This window comes from Lipotes vexillifer, unplaced genomic scaffold (assembly GCF_000442215.2).
Source record: "Lipotes vexillifer unplaced genomic scaffold, Lipotes_vexillifer_v1.1 scaffold63, whole genome shotgun sequence".
Lineage (NCBI taxonomy): Eukaryota > Metazoa > Chordata > Mammalia > Artiodactyla > Lipotidae > Lipotes > Lipotes vexillifer.
The window spans coordinates 147,333-169,425 of NW_006784492.1; the positions used below are offsets into that span (position 1 = coordinate 147,333).

At 50.1% G+C, this 22,093-nt stretch overlaps 1 protein-coding gene across 1 annotated transcript in view; it reads left to right on the top strand.

Annotated features, from left to right (window-relative positions):
* HTT (huntingtin) overlaps positions 1 to 22,093 on the top strand; it is a 161,906-nt gene that overhangs the window by 127,509 nt on the left and 12,304 nt on the right. The window contains exons 44-55 of the mRNA XM_007456892.1: positions 6,294 to 6,435; positions 8,912 to 9,091; positions 9,205 to 9,381; positions 9,670 to 9,746; positions 10,917 to 11,055; positions 12,067 to 12,189; positions 13,680 to 13,893; positions 14,301 to 14,446; positions 15,835 to 16,012; positions 16,981 to 17,076; positions 19,411 to 19,598; positions 21,225 to 21,392. Of these exons, the coding sequence (XP_007456954.1) occupies positions 6,294 to 6,435; positions 8,912 to 9,091; positions 9,205 to 9,381; positions 9,670 to 9,746; positions 10,917 to 11,055; positions 12,067 to 12,189; positions 13,680 to 13,893; positions 14,301 to 14,446; positions 15,835 to 16,012; positions 16,981 to 17,076; positions 19,411 to 19,598; positions 21,225 to 21,392 (1,828 nt within the window). The remainder of the gene's footprint in view (positions 1 to 6,293; positions 6,436 to 8,911; positions 9,092 to 9,204; positions 9,382 to 9,669; positions 9,747 to 10,916; positions 11,056 to 12,066; positions 12,190 to 13,679; positions 13,894 to 14,300; positions 14,447 to 15,834; positions 16,013 to 16,980; positions 17,077 to 19,410; positions 19,599 to 21,224; positions 21,393 to 22,093) is intronic.

Here is a 22,093-nt window from a genome sequence, read left to right on the forward strand (position 1 = left end):
AAAACGTGGTCTGACTACAGGCATTCAGAATAGCCGCTGCTTTTCACATGTGATTTCTTTGACAAGTTCTTTGACACTGTTCCATCTTACGGGCCGTTTTTGTCATGCTGTGTCCCTGCTGCTGGGTTCTCATCCTTAAATTGGTTCCAGAGCCAGACAGTGTTGCGATGGCTTAACTTCATTATAAGTTAAATGTGGTTCCAGTTATTCTTTGATAATGAAGAAATTATTTAGCAGCCTTTCAAAACTACTTGGAAATGCCTCTTTTTTTTTTTTTTTATCATTCAAGAAGACTTGTTAAGTATCTGATTGTGGGTGGCCCTGTTTTTGCAAAAAGTTGTCAGGTCTGAGTCTCTGTCTCTAGGCACCCTTTTGCTCAGCCATTTGTACATATGTGGAAAGAAAAGATTGGATTTCCGACCCCCGCCCCGCCGCCCCCCCCCCCCCCCCCCCCCCCCCCGCCACGCCTCCGGTTTCACGCACCTCCCCCGCCGCCGCAGCTGAGTCCTTAGTGCAGTGTTTCTGGAAGACTCAAGAGCCGATGGCGAGGAGAGAAAGCTGTGGAAATAGGAGACTGCAGGGGCTGCAGGGTTGAGGTCAGCTCCTCTCTCCTCAGCATGGAAAGACAGCCAAGTGAGGCCGTGGGTCCCGCGTTGGCTGGTCCAGTGCTCTTGGTGGAAAAGCCAACGTGAGCAGCAGTATTACACCTCTACCCTGTGCTGTGTGTTGTGGGACGTGCAAAGGAAAAATAATCGCTGCTTCCTGCCCTCCAAGTGCTTACAGTTAGTTGGGGAGGACAGAGCAGTGAAAACATTCGACACGCTTGGAGAACAGTTTAAGCCTGTCATGAGGACTAAAGTATTGTAAGAGTCGGAAACAGAAAATCGGTGTCTTCTACTTCAGAGCTGCCTCACTGTGCGTAGAAATCACCTGGGGAGCTTGTTCAAATCAGATTCTGATTCAGCAGATGGCTGATGGTGCCTGGGACTCTGCATTTCTGCCAGGCTCCTGGGGCTACCAGTGCTCTGATCCATGGAGTACGCTCTGAGCAGTGAGGCCCTGGGTCCTTGAGGAATCTGCCTCAGAGCACCCAGGGGGCTGTTCCAAGGACCAAGCCTGTGCTCCAGCCCACTGTCGGACTGGATGGCTGGGCACCGTAGGAATTAGGGTCCTGGGCTCTTGTGTTATTGCCGCCTCCCCAGTAGCCTCCCTGGACACCAAGGGCAGGACTTGAGTTAGCTGATAATACTAACAGATGTTGGGTGGGCGGACGGTAAGTGAGAAGGTACCCACCGCCCAAACGGATCCTCAGCCAGTGCTTCTTAGCTTCTGCCCCACTCTCCTTCTCCTCTTCCTCTTCCTCTGCCTTTGCACGTATGGTGGGCAGTGAGGGCAGAGGCCCACCTGGAGTGGGTTCAAGAGCAAATGGGAGGGCAGACCCAAGTCTGATGAATGGAGGGCCTTCCACAGAAGACTCACGTGGACTCTCCAGCAGTGTCAGTCAGTGTCATGGAAGATACAGAACTGTTTGCTTGGATGAAAAGACGTAAGAGTGCATGACACACAGGTACAGTTTTATGATCCTTGATTACATTCTGGATCTGGGGGATGAAACCACTAGAAAGGACATTATTGGGTCAACAAGCTACATTTGAATGTGAGCTCTACATAACTTGTTGCTTTTTGTTATGAGTAGTACTCAGGGGACACACTTGCTGAGGTGTTTAGGGGTGCAGTCTCTTGACCTGCAGATTACTCTCAAATGGTACAGCCCCCCAAGTTGCGTGTGTGTACAGTGTGCATGAGTGTCGAGTGTGTGTAGGGTGTGTGTGTATGTGTGGAGCACGTGCATGTGTGTGGCGTGCATGCCTGAGCGCAAAGGTGGTGACTTACTAGTAGTTGAATCTAGGTGAAGAGTATGTCGCTGTTAATTGAATTATTTTTTTTTTAAATAAATTTATTTATTTATTATTTTTTATTTTTTTGGCTGCATTGGGTCTTTGTTGCTGCGCGCAGCTTTCTCTAGTTGTGGCGAGCGGGGGCTACTCTTCATTGCGGTGCGCAAGCTTCTCATTGCGGTGGCTTCTCTTGTTGTGGAGCTCGGTCTCTAGGCTCGCGGGCTTCAGTAGTGGCGGCTCGCGGGCTTCAGTGGTTGTGGCTCGCGGGCTCTAGAGCGCAGGCTCAGTAGTTGTGGCGCACAGGCTTAGTTGCTCCACGGCATGTGGGATCTTCCTGGACCAGGGCTCGAACCTGTGTCCCCTGCCTTGGCAGGCGGAATCTTAACCACTGCGCCAGGCTCAGTATGGCGCACAGGCTTAGTTGCTCCACGGCATGTGGGATCTTCCTGGACCAGGGCTCGAACCTGTGTCCCCTGCCTTGGCAGGCGGAATCTTAACCACTGCGCCACCAGGGAAGCCCTGAATTATTCTTTGAGCCTTTATATCAGCTTGAAAGTTTTCAAAATAAAAGTTAAGGAAAAAAGATGACAAAAGAGGGACATTTAGAGAGCAGCTCTACACAATGGTTAGGAGGAGCTTCGCTCTGGAGGGAAATAGAGACATGGGAAATGAGGACATGAGAGAGTTTCTAGATGAGAGAACGAATGGCATGGGTGACCCCTTACAGAAGAGAGCGTTATCCTAGAGTTGGCAAGAGCAGGTGGGATCTAAGGGACAGACATTGGCTTTATGATATTGATTTATTTTTTGCCAGCTTTTTATAGTTCAACTTACATTTTCCTGATTTCTCTCCATATATTAGCAGATATGGGAAACTCACTGATCCTGGGTTCTCAGCTCAGTCATTATTTCCTCAGGGAAGCCTTCCTGACTTCTCTTTGATTGGTGAAGTCTCACTATCTGCTCTTACCCCAACCTTTGCCTCTTTTTTGGTGGCATGTGTTGAGACTGTAATTTGACATTTATTTGTGTGACAATTTGGTTAATATCTCTCCCTCTAGATCATAATTCCCACAAGGGCCCTCATTGTGTCCCCAGCACTAACATGAGTTAGTGATTTAATTACCCTGATAATAGAAATCATAATAATGTATTGGTAAAGACCTTTTATATATAGATCACTAGCACTTATATAGCATTCAGTGCCAGATATTGTTCTGTGGGCTTTCCACTATGATAAGTTATTAAAATCTCTTGAAATGCATGTATATTATAGACAAGGAAACTCCTTTTCCCAGAGAAGTTAAATAACTTGCCCACTATCACACATTAACAGACGTGTGCATGCATGATCCCCCAACTCGATTATTTTCACCTATTATAGCTGAAACTGTCATATAAGTGTGGGTTTATTTCTGGGCTCTCTATTGTCTGTTCCATTGATCTGTGTGTCTGGTTTTATGTCAACACCGTACTGCTTTGATTACTGTGGCTTTGTAGTGTAGTTTGAAATCAGGGAGCGTGATACCTCCAGTTTTGTTCTTCTTTCTCAAGATTGCTTTTGGCTGTTTGGAGTCTTTTGTGGTTCCATGCAAATTTTAGAATTTTTTGTTCAAGTTCTGTGAAAAATGCCATTGGAATTTGGATGGGGATTGCATTGAATCTGTAGATTGCTTTGTGTGGTATGAACATTTTAACAATATTATTTCTTCTAATCCATGAGCATGGAATATCTTTCCATTTATTTTTGTCTTCTTTAGCTTCTTTCATCAGTGTCTTTCAGTGTATAGTTTTTTCACCTCCTTGGTTAAATTTATACTAGGTATTTTATTATTTTGATGCAGTTGTAAATGGGATTATTTCCTTAATTTCTCTTTCTGATAGTTTGTTATTTGTGTATAGAAATACAACAGATTTCTGTATATTGATTTTGTATCCTGCAATTTTACTGAATTCATTGATTACTTCTAACAGGTTTTTAGTGGACTCCTTAGGGTTTTCTGTGTACAGTATCATGTCATCTGTAAGTAGTGAAAATTATACTTCTTTCTGACTTGAATGCCTTTTATTTCTTTTTCTTGCCTAATTGCTTTGGCTAGAACCTCCAATACTATGTTGAATAAAAGTGGCGAGAGTAGGGATCCTTGTCTTGTTCCTGATCTTAAAGGAAGAGCTTTTAGCTCTTCACCATTGAGTATGATGTTAGCTGTGGGCTTGTCATATATGGCCTTTATTATGTTGAGGTATGTTCTCTCTGCACCCATTTTATTGAGAGTTTTTATCATAAATAGATGTTGACGTTTGTCAAATGCTTCTGCATCCATTGAGATGATCATATATTTTTTATTCTTCATTTTGTTAACATGATGTGTTTTGTCGATTGACTTATGGATGCTGAACTATCCTTGCATCCGTGGAATAAATCCTACTTATCATGGTATATGATCCTTTTAATGTACTGTTGAATTCAGTTTGCTAATATCTTGTTGAGGATTTTTGCATCTATGTTCATCAAGGATATTGCCCTGTGATTTTCCTTTTTTGTGGTGTCCTTGTCTGGTTTTGATGATGAGTGTCTCTATTTCCAAAAGATAATAAAATTGAATTACTAGAAGTTTGGAATACAAAGTACAAGTCATTATTTTCTATCTGTGTACTCAGCAGATATAGAACTGCTCTATCAATTGTTACAGAGGTTCTGTGCAGCTCAGCACTGGCTCTCAGATGAGCACAGGCTCCCAGGCCACACTTCCTGGAAGTACCCATGGTTGCCACAGTGGGGTCTGTTTTTGTCTGCTTCTTATTTTGGGGATTAGATCATCATAGTCTTATGATTTGCTTTCTACCTGTCCTACCTTTTGGTGGACGGTTAGGGTCCTGCATACGCAGTCATCTTTTATTTGGGAAGTTCATTTGCTATCAGTAGCTGGCAGTGTGTGTCCTGAGGTCTTGGGGGCTTTTGCCCTCCTCCTACAAACTGGGACTAAATTTGGGTTGACGTTGGACCTTCTTTGTGTCCACTGCTAATATTTGAACTGCAAATTCTCCCCTTCTCTTTCAGAGGCTTTTTCCCCTATAGCTATACTATTGCAAACACAGAATTACAGCTTGAATGTAAGTCATGTTGGGGCTGGCAGGAGGGCTGACTGAGAAAGGAAAGTTTTTTGTTTGTTAGTTTTTAATTGACATATAACTTACAGTACAGTAGCATGTACTCTTTTGTACCCGATATAGTCAGGTCACCACCACCACAATCAAGAGTTAGACCAGGGCTTCCCTGGTGGCGCAGTGGTTGAGAGTCCGCCTGCCGATGTAGGGGATGCGGGTTCGTGCCCCGGTCTGGGAGGATCCCGCATGCCGCGGAGCGGCTGGGCCCGTGGGCCGTGGCCGCCGGGCCTGCGCATCCGGAGCCTTGCTCCGCAACGGGAGAGGCCACGGCAGTGAGAGGCCTGGGTACCGTAAAAAAAAAAAAAATAGTTAGACCAGTATCATCGCTTCAGAGAATTCCCTCCTGTCCCAGTGCAGCCACCCCCTCCCCCTGCCCCTCCCTCGGTAACCACTGATCCATGTTCTGTCGTGATAGAAGTTTTTAAACAATTCTCTTCTAAATCCTGAGGCGTTAACAGGAAGAGTTGACACATTTCAGAATATTCTAGTCCTGGTGTCATCTTCGTCTCCACTAAGCCTTAGCAGAGACTTGTAGGCTCTTGGCCGCCGAGGCGAGGATATTGTCTTACCCTCAAGTCAGAGGGCTGTTGGTGAGCATGGCAACTACTGTGTTTTAAGAGTTGTGGCCAGTACTGAGAGTCCCGAAGTTTGTAATTCTCATCTCCTTAGAAAGAAAAAAGACAAGGTGAGAAGAAGTAAAGATGAAGTGAAATAACCTTCACTAGTGGGGAATTAATTTTGCAGAAATGCTTTTAAACAGGGTTTCCATAATAGCATAGACGCTGTGGGCATGCTTAGGGTTGTAACGTTTCGTTGGTAATTGAAGAGTAAAGTGTGGAAATGCAAAGGTTTTCTTCTGTCACTTGACGGCTTTCGTAGCAAGCTAAAACCAGGAATTTCAAAAGCAATAGCTCTGCCATCAGACATAGCCAGTGAGTTAAGAGCGCTGATTGAATGTGCAACTTCGTGGTGGATTTTGCCTTTCAGTCAAGCATTTACATTTTCTGCCTGTTAGATCCTCTGTTTATTTTAGTTTTCCATATGTGCTTTATCATAGCTCAGAAACAGATCACTAAGAGTAGATCTTACACATCATTCTGATGTGGCAGTATTTAAAGTAACTGTCTGCTTCAGAACTGGAACTAAATGACAGTCATCTTCAGTGTTTTGAAAATAAGCCGGCTGTCATCTCAGAAACACTGTCAGAGCTTCTGTTGCTCCTTCTAGAAGACGCAGTCTGTCCAGCACGAAGTCACTTAGTCCCCGGATGTCTGGAGAGGACGAGGATTCTGATGTGGCTTCCAAACTGGGAACGTGCAATAGAGAAATAGTACGAAGAGGAGCTCTCATTCTCTTCTGCGATTATGTCGTAAGTTTGGAATTGCGAGGAGGGGCGTGTTGGGGGCTGGAAAACACCTCGTGCGGATGATACCTCTACAGGCTGACTTCCACCGTCCGTCACTCCACCAGAATGAAAGACTAAAATTAAAGTTGAATCCTACTCCCAAGTATAATTGGAAATCAAGCTTGGCGTCCAGCCCTGGGAGTTTAAGTTTGTCTGTAAAAGATTCAGTGGGCAGTCACTTGCTCTGCACCACTCACAGTGCCGGGCGCCTTTGTTGTTCTGAGGGACACCATGGAGTCACAATGATAATAAAAAGAAGTTACAAGTTTGACTGAGTGAGGTTCTGATTAAAAAACTTTTTTAATCTGTGGAAAAGGTGTTAGAATGTTAATTGCTGCATTTTTAGATTCCTATTTGAATGACATTCTTTTACAAAATAACTTTTGTGGAATTTTTGACCATAAAACTAACATCTTTGTTTAATACAAAAAATTTACAAAAACCAAATAAGTAAACAGAAGAAAATAACATCTGTAATCGTATTACTCAAGAGAGAACCCGTCGTTCCACTGTCACTGGGATCTGATACCTTTTCCAGGCTGATAGAAAGTGCTGCCTTCCTTTGGTGCAGACATGGTGCCATGAAGGCCGCTGTCACTCAGCAGCACATCGGAAAAGGAGTAGACTCCTTCACCTGAGCTGCTTGTTGAGATCTTTTTTGCCATTGTTAATATTCATGTTAATATTCATGTTTTGTTTTACATTCTTTTTTTTTGTAAATTTATTTATTTTTGGCTGCTTTGGGTCTTTATTGCTGCGCGTGGGCTTTCTCTAGTTGCGGCGAGCGGGAGCTACTCTTCGTTGTGGTGCGCAGGCTTCTCATTGCGGTGGCTTCTCTTGTTGCGGAGCACGGGCTTAGGCACGCAGGCTTCAGTAGTTGTGGCACGCAGGCTCAGTAGTTGTGGCTCACGGGCTTAGTTGCTCTGCGGCATGTGGGATCTTCCCAGGCCAGGGCTTGAACCCGTGTCCCCTGCATCGGCAGGTGGATTCTTAACCCCTGCGCCACCCGGGAAGCCCCTTGCTTTACATTCTTGATGTTGAAATAGTTTTTCTAACTTGTTTCGCTTCTGAGGAATAATCTGATATAGTTATAATGCGGTTTCCACAGAAAAGTAAGAAAAATATTTACTTTACAAGTTCATACTATCAAATTATCCCACAGTAAAAGTATCAAGCATTAACTAGGTGCCAAAAAATTTATCTTGCTTTATAATTTCTGCCTAGGGTCATGAATTACAATGAAAAGGCAACATATGTATTGGGTTGGCCAAAAAGGTTGTTTGGCTTTAAGTAAAAATAAGAGTTTTCGGGCTTCCCTGGTGGCGCAGTGGTTGAGAGTCCGCCTGCCGATGCAGGGAACGTGGGTTCGTGCCCCGGTCCGGGAGGAGCCCACATGCCGTGGAGCGGCTGGGCCTGTGAGCCATGGCCGCTGGGCCTGCGCGTCCGGGGCCTGTGCTCCGCAACGGGAGGGGCCACAACAGTGAGAGGCCCGCGTACCGCAAAAAAAAAAAAAAAAAAAATCAAAACAAAGAAAAAAATAACATGTTTCACCAAGAACTTTTAAAATATATATATATATATATTTATTTAGGCTGCACTGGGTCTCAGTTGAGGCATGCAGGATCTTTTAGTTGTGGCACGCGAGCTCTTAGTTGCAGCATGTGGGATCTAGTTCCCCGACCAGGGATAGAACCCGGGCCCCCCTGCATTGGGAGCACAGACCACCCCACACTGGACCACTAGGGAAGTCCCACCAAGAACTTTATTGAACAACGTATTCATTAACTGAACAAACTTTTTGGCCAACCCAAAATTTAAAACTGTATTTTTCTCATTTCCTTATAAATCTTACATGAAATTTCTTCCCTTAAGATCCATTTGATCTATGGGAACCATCCATATTTTGGATTCAGGAAATCTATCAAAACTGTGACAGTTACAGGAAATTCTTTTTTTCCGCTGACCTGTCACAAAGCTGCAGCGAGGGTAACTGGAGAATTCCCATCAGGAGGCTGGACTGAGGCTTGGGCGAGGCAGGACTTGCCCTGGCCGGGAGCACCACCCGCTCTCGTGTCTCAGCTCGGGCCGGTCACGCCGTTCCCGCTGCCCTCGGGAGGCGCCGGGCTCTCAGGTGCCCCAGACCCCCCGCGGCCCTGGGCCACGCTCTTCTCCTGTGTCCCTGAGCTGTGCCGCTGGGGCGCGCCTCCCTGGGGCCTGACTTTGGACAGCTCAGCTGTGGTGCACAGTTGCGGGTGCCGGCTCTGTAAAGTGTGTTGTCACCTCATCAGTCATGGTGCTCAAACACTAAATCCTTTCAGTGAGGATCATAATTCGGAGTTGGTTTTCTCCTTCCTACCACTTCCAGCCTTTTCTATGACGCTAGTGTCTGCCCTTGCCTTGTCCACTAGAAGATGTCCTTTCATTGTTGTCTTGTCCTCAGTGCCAGAACCTGCACGATTCAGAGCACTTAACGTGGCTCATCGTCAACCACATTCAGGACCTGATCAGCCTGTCCCACGAGCCTCCTGTGCAGGACTTCATTAGTGCTGTCCATCGGAATTCCGCGGCCAGCGGCCTTTTCATCCAGGCAATTCAGTCTCGTTGTGAAAATCTTTCAACTGTAAGTCTCCCTGGTGCTGGCTGTCGCCAGTTTTCTCTGCCTTAAAAATGGAGGGTCGGCATTTTTGAACTGCTCTTTCCAGCGGGCAAAACCCTCCTTCTCTCAAACCGCAGCCCACCACGCTGAAGAGAACCCTCCAGTGCCTGGAAGGGATCCACCTGAGCCAGTCGGGCGCCGTGCTGACGCTGTACGTGGACAAGCTTTTGTGTACTCCATTCCGTGTGCTGGCTCACATGGTCGACACCCTTGCTTGTCGCCGGGTGGAGATGCTCCTGGCTGCAAATTTACAGGTACTGGGAGAAAACATGGATGTCGTTTTTTACTGAAAACCTGGCAGGGCAGGCGGAACACTTGGCTGGCTCCTCCCCCACGGGGATAGTCTTCATGTGGCCACCGAGGGGAGCGTGCACCACGGATGAGCTGGTCCTTCCTTGTGTGTCCGGTATGGGTGCTTCCTGTACTTCTAGTCCGCCTTTGCCACCAGAGCCAGACATGCCCCTTTATCGTCTGTAAATGAGCACAGGTGACTTTGACCCTTGTGCGTTGCAACCCCACTGACGTGTTCTTGTCTGCTTTAGAACAGCACGGCCCAGCTGCCGGCGGAAGAGCTAAGCAGGATCCAGGAGCACCTGCAGAGCAGCGGGTTAGCGCAGAGGTAACGCCGGGGCCCGGTGCTCCTTGCTTTCTGAGTGTACAGACTAGGGTTTGTGAGGGCACAGACTTGCAGGGTGAGAGGCTGGCGTGCTGTATTGGGTTCACTGCAGAAGGGCCTTGAGAGAGAGCCTTCCGAAATTAACACAGTTGGATCTCAGCGTGTACACAGTGAGGACCAGCTGGCAGTGTCAGCTCTGCCGCGATAATGCGCCGTGGCTGTGTGAGGGTGGCGGGTGTTCCTGTGACCTCCACTCACCATCTGCGATGAGTCATCAGCTCTGTCTTAGCAAAAATCAAAGCCTGTGATCTAATTGCTAAATAAGACCTGGCAGAGCTGAGAGACGTTACCTAGTTCTCGGCGAGAATTGTTTCTACATCTTGTCAACATTTTGTCTCTCTATGGCTGTTTATCACCTAATTTTGTTTGCAAAGTCTTTTTGAGGCCTTTGCCAGAAATCCTGATGTCTGTTACATGAGTGTGTTTCCGTGACTGCAAAATAAATGAAGAGGAACCTTTATCTTCTCTCCTCCACAGCAGGGAAAACGTGTGTGAGAGAGAATCTGGTTACTGTGACTTCAGTCTTAAGAGTAGCTGTTGCTGGTTTCTTTAACCGAGAACGGGTAGGACTTGGGCAGTACGAGGCTTTAGGTGACTTGTCAGTGTGCTGGGTGACTTACGTTGTAATTTGCATCATGAAGTTGTTGTTCTCGTAGCAGGTGGTGAGAGGCGACACTATCCCTATTTTCGACCCTAGACTTATTCAGACAGACGAGGAGGGGTAAAAATACTTTGTGCCAGATGAGGTGATTCTTATATGAAATGAATGTAAATTGGTATAGATTGTGTATTGTGGGGAGATAAAGTAGGAGATTTTGTGCACTGGGATCTTAGGTGGTCCGTTTTGTGTTTATGAAGAGTGCCTGTATTAGCTGTTATGCCATGTATTGCCTGTTGCAGTGTTTGAGTATAAATGAAATTTCTGAAAAATACTTAGGGGACATAAACTGTGGTTGTTACCAGTAAACTGGGGCCTGAATTTGCATCATGACTTGAGTGTCGATGAGAAATAGCTCTGAACAGAAAGTTTCAAACGTGTCGCCTCGCTGTAAGAAGCCACTGTTGCTCCCTCCCGTGCAGCTGTGCCCTAACCCATGTGTGATTGGATTCCAGACACCAAAGGCTCTACTCCCTGCTGGACAGGCTTCGTCTCGCCACCGCACCGGCATCGCGTGGCCCCGCTCCTCTGGTCACGCCCCACCCGCTGGACGGGGACGGGCCCCTGGCACTGGAGACAGTGAGTCCTGACAAAGTAAGTGTCCAGCACGTCTGGGTGTGACACACAGGGCCCCCTCGGGGCACTGAGTGCCTCTGCAGCGGGTGGCTCAGGCGGCAGGGCATCCTGGTGCTCAGCACAGCCCCTGAGGGCTCTCGACCTGCCCTGTTTCTTGCCAGTAATGGGCACAGTCACATCAGCGACAGGACCCATGAGGTCCAGCCTGGGTCTTTAGCAGGGGGCGTGGGGTGAGAAAGGAAATGCTGACTCAGGTCATTAGTAGGGGGCTGAGGATCATGGTGATTAATGGAGAATCAGGAGACGGGTGGCCATGGCCTGCCCACCTGGCCTGTCTCCCTCTCCTTACGCCTGCTGACCCGCTGCATATTGACCCCACCACCCCAGGGGACCTGGTACCTTGTCATCACCCTCACTGCTCATACCTCAGAGCTGGGGGCCATCTGGGGCCTTGGTGGGGCCTTGGTAGGGCCTTGGTGTGCTTCTTTCCTGGAGAGAGTTCATTTTAAATATGAACTTGGAGACCAAAATCCAGCAGCCCAGGTGTAGATAGCGGAGTCCGGGCCGCTGTTCTCAGGCATGGTTTGTTCAGCCCCTCCTCCACTGCACTGGCCCTGGGGAGAGAAGAGCAAAGCAGACCCCCCAGTAGAAGATGATCAGCACGATGCCCAACAAGGGGTGGACAGAGGGGTGGGCCCGCTACCCTCAGTACTTCACTGAGTTTGAGGGACAGTGGAGCGATCACCAGGTGAGGGGAGAGGGTGTCCAGACAGGTAACAGCAAGTGCAAAGACACAGCCAGTACCAGTTCCCGTGGAAAAGGCCTGTGGGGCGCTGAGCAGCCCGCACAGCGACAGCGTCCAGTTTTACCAGAGCTGTATTCCTGGTCCAGGGAGGCCACTTGTCCTTTGGTCTGGGGCCACAGGACATGAGGGTCAGTAGGAGAAGAAACAAGGTGTATCCGGTCAAGTTGAAGCTCCTTGAGAGCCTGCCCAGCCTCATCCCATCATCCACCTTTTCTCCTCCCCAGGACTGGTACGTACGTCTGGTTAAATCCCAGTGCTGGACACGGTCAGACTCTGCACTGCTGGAAGGGGCGGAGCTGGTGAATCGGATCCCTCCGGGTGACTTGAGCGCGTTCATGATGAACTCGGTACAGTGGAGCCGCGGGACCCTTGGGAACCCTTTCTCTTGTTACTCATACGTGTTTGATGTGTTTCATTGTCATGTGACCGAACAGCAGTGTGCACCACTTACCTTTGTGCCTTAACAGCAGAGACCCTAATCCAGACAGGACAGGATGTTATTTCAGCCACGTTAGAGTCTAAAAGGAGGGGAATTGTGTTTAACTCACCTTTTTGTGCATTTAAAGAAAATAGGTTCCCTTAGGTTATAATGAGTTCTGATTGCCTGTCTTGTGCGCATGAGCAAAAGTACTGGGATGGTGCCATGGTGCGTGATTTAACTGACTTTTTCATGATGTTGTGAAAGTTAGTAAGCCCCTCCCTACCTGGAGCAGGGTCCCCTCCCCAACTATGTGCAGTGAGGCCCCCCACCCTCACTAGGTGTCACACAGGCCTGCTGTGCGGAGCTGGCCCAGGAGCCCTGGCAGGGCATCCATGTTCCTGTCCTCAGCTGTTCGACTGGTGCTGTGAGGGGTGGAGCCCCCTTGATGGTGTTGGCACAGCCTTGGCAGGGTCCTTCTTAGACCTCCTGGGACCAGCAGCCGACAAACCTTTAGGTGTTAATAGTGCTGCCTGGAAATATGCCAAGCGGGAGTGACGCAGGGACGTGGGGGATGGCAAGGACCGCCAGGTGTGGCGTAGAGAGCTTCAGGGTGCAGCCACATGTTCCCAAGCACTGACCCTCCCTCAGTTTGAAGGTAAGAGCTACATGGGGAAAACAGGAGAATTGGCCCAAAACCAGTTTGCCAAACTCATTTGAAGAGCCCTTCAGTGAAAGCTGATTTGCTGATAAGTGATAAATTTGCTTAATAACCAACTGAATTTTCCAAATTTGCTCATTAGACTTTTAACAGCATTAAAGAAAGGCTCAGCTGCAACGGCTAGGGGTCGATTTTGGTCGCTGACAATGACATGCGCTTTTCTGAATATTAACTAAATTAAGATTGGCCAAAGAGATCCTTAAATGGCTTTAAAAAGTTGGCAAAGCACAGTACAAATTGAAACAGTATCGTATGAAATGCTGTTTTTCCAATCAAACTTGTGGCATTTATATGACTGCTTTGATTTATTTCAGCTGCTTTTGAACATAACTTGTCTTTTTCAAACATTGAGATGTTTGGTGTTTCACTCTTTCTTGGATGGCACATCAGCTTGATTTTGTATCTTCATCAATTAAAATTTCATCATATTAAATTTTGTATTTCAAATAAATCTGAAGACATAAAAAAATATTTCTTTAAAATTAAAGTACCCGAAAGCGACCAGAAATACACTTCACTGATCGTATGTTCAATGGAGATGTTCATTTATTTGTAACAGAAGTAGAATAAGGTATTCTTTCAGGTGTTTTGGATGGCATAGTCATCTCAGAAATGTTTGCGTTCTCCTCTGCTGTGTTTCTCTTGCCCGACTGAAAGCTCATAATCGTCATTGTTGAACCTTTAATGCCCCGATTCAGGAGTTCAACGTGAGCCTGCTAGCCCCGTGCTTGGGCCTGGGCGCGCGTGAGATCTGCGGGGGCCAGAAGAGCCCCCTTTTTGCAGCAGCTCGCACGGCAACTCTGGACCGCGTGACCAGTGTGGTTCAGCAGCTGCCCGCTGTTCACCACGTTTTCCAGCCGTTCCTGCCTGCAGAGCCCACCGCCTACTGGAGCAAGTTGGATGATCTCTTTGGTAATTAAAATCAAAGTCCCCTTATTTTTAAAAAATGCTGCAGAGCCAGTGCCATGCTCTGTACCGAGTGAAAATACAGTCAACGCTGTCGATCTGATACACCAAAGGCACTTCCAGAGGCCACCGAGAACCTGCACTGGGGCCCTGGCTCTGCGCGTCTTTTGGTGTGTTTGCTGCTTGGCCGTTCCTTGACGTGGCCTGGGCTCAGGGCCTGCGAGGAACGCGGGCTCAGCCTCGGGAATGTGGGTCCTGGTCTCGCGGGGTGGTGGGTTGTGTGCCCGTGTGCTTCCGGGAGCCATGTCTTTAGTCCCCATCAGATTCTTGGCGGGGGGGCCCGACTGCCTGTCTTTCGGAGGTCAGAGTCTCTGCTGAAAGCTCGTGCCCCCATGGAGGCCCTTCTGTTTCAGGGGATGCCGTGCTGTATCGGACCCTGACCACTCTGGCCCGGGCCCTGGCCCAGTACCTGTTGGTGTTCTCCAGGCTGCCCGGCCACTTGCGCCTTCCTCCCGAGAAGGAGAGGGACACCGTGAACTTTGTGGTCATGACCCTCGAGGTAAGAGGCAGCTTGGGAACTTGGCGCTCAGTGCGGAGGCAAGAAGCTCCTCCACCTGAAAATGCAGAGCTGTGTGCAGCCCGGCGCCTGCGGCCTGTCCTTCCAGCAGTGACCGCTGTCACAGGTCACATCCGTCCCCTGCTTTGCCGAGCTCCGTCACGCCCCTTATTGCTCCATTCCCCACGGTTGCCTTGTGAGGTTGACAACACAGCTCTTCTTGTCTCTGCCTCAGGGCAGGGGAGGGGGGGCACCCTGAAGAGTCAGGTCTGGGACCTGGGCTCCTGCCCAGGGTCTCCCGAGCATAGCATGGGGAGTCGTCATGCACTTATATGTGAATCTTGTTTCCTTGATGCTAAGATACTTTTTTGATTTAGTACAGACCATCCATTTAAAAATTTTTCCCAGGGAAAAAGAGGCCGTGCAAATGTAGTATGTATCCTAATTTTAGATACTTAGTAAATAATCATCTGAGAAATTTGTTATATTTTAAATTGAGCAATAAACCTGATATTTCAGCTGTGGGGAATTGAACACTCTGTGTTAATACTTATAAACACCCCCAAAACGTGTACATACATGTGTGCATTGCCTTTTTATACAACTTCTGGAGGAGAGAGTTTGGCCTGCACCCTTGGAGGCAGAGGACACGGCTGACCCAGTGCCGACACCCCCTGCCGCCTCCCAGCAGGGAGGGGGAGCGTCCAGAGGGCATTCGCCCAGCTGTTCAGAAGGCGACAAACAAGCGCCTACTTGAGCCAGGCCGAGCCAGATAGCTGTGACCCCTGCCCTTTAGGCTTCAGTGTAGTAGAAAGGCTGGCAAACACGCGTACGGTTACAGTACAGAGTGGCCCCTGCCAGCCGTCACGTGCCCGCTGCGTGCAGGACCATACGCCCTGCATCGTCTCATCCAGGTCTCACTGCAGCCCTGTGAGGTGGGCCGTTATTCCCGTTTTGCAGATGAGAGAAGCAGGGCTTAAGGGGCTCGGCGGCCTCACCGGGCTCACCCACTGGGAAGAGTAGCCATTCCAGCACTTGAGCCCCAGCGCGGCCGTCAGGTTCAGCCTCTGTGACTGCAGCTGAGGCGAGGCCCTGGGCAGTGGGGGCCCCGAGGGAGAGCCTAGCCCGCAGGCTGTGCAGCCAGGGCAGGATGCTGGGGGCGGGCAGCCTCATCAGGTTGGGCATTCTGCGTTCCACTCCCAGAGTAAGCAGTGAGCGGGTGGGTCAGGATTGAACCGGAGGGAGCTGGGGATGGTGGCCCGAGAGCCATCCCTCTGGAGGGAGCTTTGGACAGTTCCTCGTCGGCAGGGGGTTCTCAGCTTCCCTGCCAGCCCCTGTGGCAGGAAGGAGGTGTGGGTCAAACCTGCATTAACACGCACCTGCCCCTCCAGGCCCTGTCGTGGCATTTGATCCACGAGCAGATCCCACTGAGTCTGGACCTGCAGGCGGGCCTGGACTGCTGCTGCCTGGCTCTGCAGCTGCCCGGCCTCTGGGGCCTGCTCTCCTCTGCTGAGATGGTGACCCACGCCTGCTCCCTCATCCACTGCGTGCGGTTCATCCTGGAAGCCAGTGAGTCCATGACCGTGACGGTTTCTTTCCTTTGTCACTTGAACCAGTAATCAGCTCCGCAAATGTAGTCACAGACGTTCATTTTGTGCCACCTGTTTGCCAGGTGCTAAGTTGGGAATTGGGGGTGAAGAGGTGGATGAAATATGGGCCTTGCCTCAATCTCCAGTATCTTGGGGTCTACCCTAGAATTTAACTTGAATTTGCTTTTGCAGTCATTTTGTTTAGATTTTGGAATTCTAGCTTTCATAAAAAATACTTCCAATTTATGTCCCTTTGATTTCTGGTCCATCCTTTTAGTCCTAGATGATCATAAGATTAATAAGATTGTATTCAAAAAATTACTTGTTCTCTATTATAGTTGAAATGCTTGTTTCTATACTGCATTGTAATACGAGTATATTGAAAAATAAAAGTGACTTACTCTTTTCAAGGGACAGTGTCCTTAACGAGGGTCATTAGCCACAATTTAAAAAAAATTGGACATTATAGTTTAACATGTTAGAGGGTGTTTTGCAGTTTTGTATTTTTAAATTAAGCATTATGGAGTGTGGTGTTTTGAAGAGTCATTGTTTAAATTGTTTTCATCTGTGCGTTTGTAGTCAACTTGAAAACGAAGGTCCGGGGGCTAATTTATCAAAGCCAGACTTTTGGGGGCTGCATTGATGCCTTTAGCAGTAATGAATCATGAACCATCTGATAAAGACTTCCCAGGTTAGAGGTGGCAAACAGCAGACAGTGGGAAGGACTTGGAAATCCGAGTGTAGAAGCCCAAATCCTTGTGCACTTTGGATTAGCCTAGAGATTGATACCTGAGTCTGGTGCGTCTAAAATGGTCTAAAGTTGATTCTAGGAAATCTAGACCTCATTTGACATAGTCTGTCACTTTGAAACGTTCATGAGGCTGCATGAATGTGAAAATCTGAATGAAAGGAATGGGAATTCTTCTGTTTGTTCTGTTGTGGTTGTAGTTGTGGTGCAGCCTGGGGACCAGCTTCTTAGTCCAGAAAGAAGGACGAACACCCCACAGGCCGCCAGAGAGGACGAAGTGGATTCAAACACACAGAGTACGTCTTACCTAGTGTCTTTGGGGGCTTGAAATTCATTCACGGAAGAGACCTTTAAAGCGGTCAGTGTGGACGTGTGAAGCTGCCTGCCTTCACTTGGCTGCGTCCTGGCGCTCGTCCCTGAGTTCGGGGGCAATTCGAGGGGCTGCCTCGCACGTCCCGCTGGCGGGCACCCCGTGAACCCCACACTCCGCTGGGGTGTTGCGCTCGTCGGGGAGCCTCCTGACCTCCATCCTCGCTCGCTTTCCCCACCGCCCCCCCGCTTCTGTTTTCACCCTGCACTTGCTGCTTCTGTGTCCTTTACCTCAGACTCCGAGCTCCTTGTGGGCAGGGCATCCATTTTCCTTCTCTGTGTTCTCACTGCTGTAAGTGATCAACACATGTTTGTTGAGTAACGACTGAATGAATAAAAATACTAAGAAACTTAAAGTTAGTGGAAGTACCATGTGAATATTAGGTAACCTGAGTGTCTGTTTCAGCCATATATTTTGGTGGACTTTTAAATGAAATTCCTCCTCTCCCTACAGAAGAAAAAGAAAAGAAAAAAATACACATCTCATTCATTTAAACCTATTCAAAATCATTTAAACCTAGATTTAGCCACGTACCTTAGTTTTTCATGTACTTTCTCCCGATTCAGGTATTTTACTCTGAAAATGGTGGCAAGGCACGTTGTGAGGAAAGCTTCTTGTCACCAGGGGCCTCCAGGCTCTTTCCCCAGAGGGTCTGGTGGGAATGCCAACCTGCAGCCTGTCCCACAGAGGGGGGAAGCAAATGCCCCACCTGGCAGTTCTGGGCCGTCTCTCTTATGGAACACTCTTACTTGGAATATCGAAATCTTATCCATGCTCTGTTGGCTTAAGAAACATGCCTTTTTAATAGCAGGTAGAAATGCTTTGTGTCTTTTTTTGCCAGCTTTTGCTCAACCCCAGTTAATGACAAGAGTGTCCCTGTCAGTGGTGTTAAGATAGGAATTTTTCTTCTTTTTACCCACTCAAGGTTTTACAGTTGCACAGCATCTAGAAGCAGTGGTGTTTTGTTCACAGCCAAGCTCTTCCCTGAGCCTCTATCTCAAGACTCTGGTTCTGCCATCCCCGAGTTTGTGACTTAATGATTCCTTACTGATACCTGAGGAGCGTGCAAACACTCACTTCCTGCTCAGCCACCTTGTGGCTGTGTGGCCTTAGCAAGTTACTACCCTGTGCTTCTGCAGTATGGATAAGAATAGTACTCACCTGATGGGGCTGCCATAGGATTAAGTGAATTAGTCCACATAAAGAACCCATGACAAGTGCCAGCCTTGCTATAAGTGCTCAGGGAATGTCACCGTATTTTAGTTGTAATTTGAATTTCCATTCCTCTGAAAATAGTTGCAGCTTTTCATGTGCTTGAGGCAGAGCAGGCAGGCCCACTGGCTGGAGCATAGTTCGTTTGGGTTAATATAATTGTGCTCATTCTCCGTGGCCCCGTTGAGGCTGGTTAATTTCGCCCTGGCCCCGGGGGGGCGGGGGGGCGTGCTTTCCTTATCGTCTCGGTAGGGTGGCGCCTCTTCAAGATGCTCCCGGGAGCTGTATTAAAGTCACCCTTGTTTCTCGTAGCTCAGGGCTCGATTCCTTAAGTCCACTCGTCATTCCTTCTCTCTATGAGGAAGCTGCCTAGACAGTGAGGTCTCATGGACGGTGGGTAGTATCCGTCCACAGCCCTGAGCATTTATCAACTTGGCAGGTAACTTTTTGGCACATACTCTGTGCCAGACTCGAAGTGAGGAAGAATGTGCCCCTGCCCTTGAGGTGCAGTGGTTCTGAAACCCTCAGGACGTGGGGGTTTCCTCAGCATTCTGTCTCAGGACTTCTCGGGTAGGTCTCGGCAGCCCATCAGAATCCCTCCACCAGCCACCAGAACCCCCGATCTTGGGGGAACGGTGAACCGAGGATTACAGCGTGGGTCTCTACACACCAGCCTAGGGGCGAGCGAGCACAGGGTCCTGGGAGAGCCAGAGAAAGCCAAAGCCCTGGGGAGGGGCTGCAGCCTCCTCCTGGGTGTCAGCTGGCTGCACATGCAGGGTGGGTGGGAGGCTGGGACCAGGTTCCAGGTGTTTGTGCCAGTCGTGGCAGATGTGGAGAGGACTGTCTGTTTAGGTGGATGTGGAGGAGGTGAGATCTGTAGGCCTTCAGCGACCACCTAGAGTCTCGCGGGCTCCATGTTTCTGGCGGGCGTGGCCGGCAGTGGGGCTGTGCCTACTATCTGCAAGGGTGGGAAGGTCAGGGGGAGGGATGGTGGGTCTGGGGTGTGTTTTGACAGAATGGTCCTCTGTCACCCACGGTGCCTGTTTAGACCCTCAGTATGTCACTGCAGCCTGTGGGATGGTGGCCGAGATGGTGGAGGCACTGCCGTTGGTGCTGGCCTTGGGTCATAAAAGGAACAGCAGCGCCCCGGCGTTCCTCACGCCGGTGCTCAAGAACATCGTCATCAGCCTGGCCCGCTTGCCCCTCGTCAACAGCTACACGCGCGTCCCGCCCCTGGTGAGTCTGTCCCTCCCTTTGCACAAGACCCAAGTGATGGTGATGCGCAGGCAGGCCCCAGGCGCGGGGCTCTGAGAGTGCGAAGCCGCTCACATGCCCACTTGCGGGTGGCCAGAACGTTCCTTGGTTGCATTCGTGACACCGGGCTGGTTTCCTCGGGCATGATGTGGCTCAGTCGTGAGTAGAAATGCTCCGAAATGGGGTGGGGCATCATCACATGACGAAATGAGATTTTTTTGTTCCCACGGCGCTGGATGTGATTCCGAGGTCCTCAGGCTCATCTGTTGAACGGGAGAGCAGAAATGATAGCTCCTGGAGTGAGCGTTTCCCTTTAGGTAGTCACCCTCGGGGGAAGCTCGGGGGGTATGGCACAGCTGCAGCTCCTCTGCTCTTTTAAAGCTGGCTTTGGAACCAGGGTCAGGTGGGCGTCGTCAATGGGACCCGGTTCCACGTCACAGAGGGGCCTGGGCGGGCGGGCTGCAGGAGGCTGCGCTGCTGCCCTCACCCCTGCTGGAGGGAGAGATAGGGCGATGGGCTGGCACCCGCAGGCTGGAGCCGGCAGGAGGAGGTGGGCCGGGACCGAGAGGCAGGCGCTTGTTGCTGCCTGGAAGGGTGCATGCCCGCCGGCGGGGTTCAGCCTTTGTGCGTGGGAGGCTCTGCAGCGGCGGCACCGCGGCCGTGGTGCGCCCCGACCCGGAGGGTGAAGAGGGTCTCGCTGTGGGAGCTCTTTCTGGGGAAAGTCCCAGTGACGTGCTGTCCTGGGGTCGCCGTGGAAACTGGGAGTTGTGGGCGTTGGCGAAACCCGGCACCCCGGGGTGGGGAGAGCTGGGGTGTCAGGAGTGGGTCTCAGCCCGGGTGTCGCGCTTGGGCCGTCGCTGCAGGTGTCGAGACGGCTCACCTTTGGGTGGGAGCAGGGAGCCGATGCAGGCGGGCACAGTCTGGAGGCTTCGATGGCTGGCCCGGACGTGGGAAGAGCTGCCCAGACCACGCACGCTGTAGATGAAACTCTGCGAGCGTGGGCTTGAACCCACGCGGCTCCACGACCCTCCCACGGGATGTTCAGGAGGGTTCGGGGAGCAGGTGAGAGGCTGAGAGGGCGTCTTCCAGAGGCCAGTGGGCGCTGGGGCTGCGGGGGCCAGCCGGCCACCTCCTCGAGGCCTACGTGGCCGGCTTTGGGGATGCAGAGTGCGAGCTCTGGCCGGCTGCAGCCTGTGTCCTCCGAGGGGGTCGGCTCGGCCGGTTGGGAGCTGGGCTCCTGCTGCCGGGGCAGCCTTGGCCCCTCCGGTGTGCGTGGCAGCGCCAGACGACAAAGCTGGACTTGACGGAGTTTACAAACGGCTGGCGTGGCTCTCGTCGTGCCTGCTCGCGGTAAATATTGCTGTGTGTGGCCGAACCTCACATGCTCCTGCCAGCCTCTAAGGGTTGGGGGCACCTGCGCGGGCGGCCCTGGACAGGTCTGGGAGCCCCCGTGGCACCAGCGCCCAGGGCCCTCCCTCCACCGTGTCTGCGCTCAGGAAGAGGTGGCCCGCCAGGGAGCTGCGCCTAGAGAAAGCGTGTTTCCTGGCTCCCTCGCGGTTTGGCCATCCTGACTTGACTCAGGAGACTATGTCTCTTTCATCCTCTCAGGTGTGGAAACTCGGATGGTCACCCAAACCAGGAGGGGATTTTGGCACCGTGTTCCCCGAGATCCCCGTGGAGTTCCTCCAGGAAAAGGAAGTCTTCAAAGAGTTCATCTACCGCATCAATACGCTAGGTAGTCCGGGTCTCCCCTCCGGCGTGGTTACACGTCATCACGTGCCTGCCCTGGGGGAGCCAGGGCTGCAGTAGTGGGACCCGTCTTCTCCTTTTATTCCACAAAAGAGTTAAGGCATAACATAATCGTGAATACGTTCTGTAATGTACACAAAGCTGTCACGGTGAAAAGTTTGATCCAAGTTTGTGTGTGTGTGTGAGTTTAATGCCAAATTTTCATGTGTCAGGCTTGTTTCAGGGCAGGAAGGGTACCCTGGTAATTGATAATGCTAAGCCAGATTCAGCCTTTGTATAGCACCTAAGCTAAAGGGCAGCAGTGATTTCCTCTGAGTGCTTCCTATGTGGTCACTGATGCCCCTTTTCTTGGATGCAGAACCAGGAGCCTGGGCAAGATAGAGCCAGAGGTGGGGCGGGGGGCAGAAAGTAGGCTTTAGGTGTACAACACTGGGCTTTGTGTAGTGTGGGGCAGGTCATTTTCACCTCTGGGTTTTCCTGTCCTTAACACCCCCATTCTTGTCACTTGTAGCCCTAATACAAGTGACATGGCCACCTCCACCTCCAAGGTCACGGGTGGGGACGTTAGTGCAGCCCTTGAAACAGTCGTTCATCAAACAGCACGTTGAGTGAAGCTTGTGACGATGGTGCTTGAGGGTGGCCCCTCAGAGATGCCTTCCCCGAGGGCTTGAGCACACACACCCCCGCTAGATTATATTCTTTTTTTTTTTTTTTTTTTTTTTTTTTGT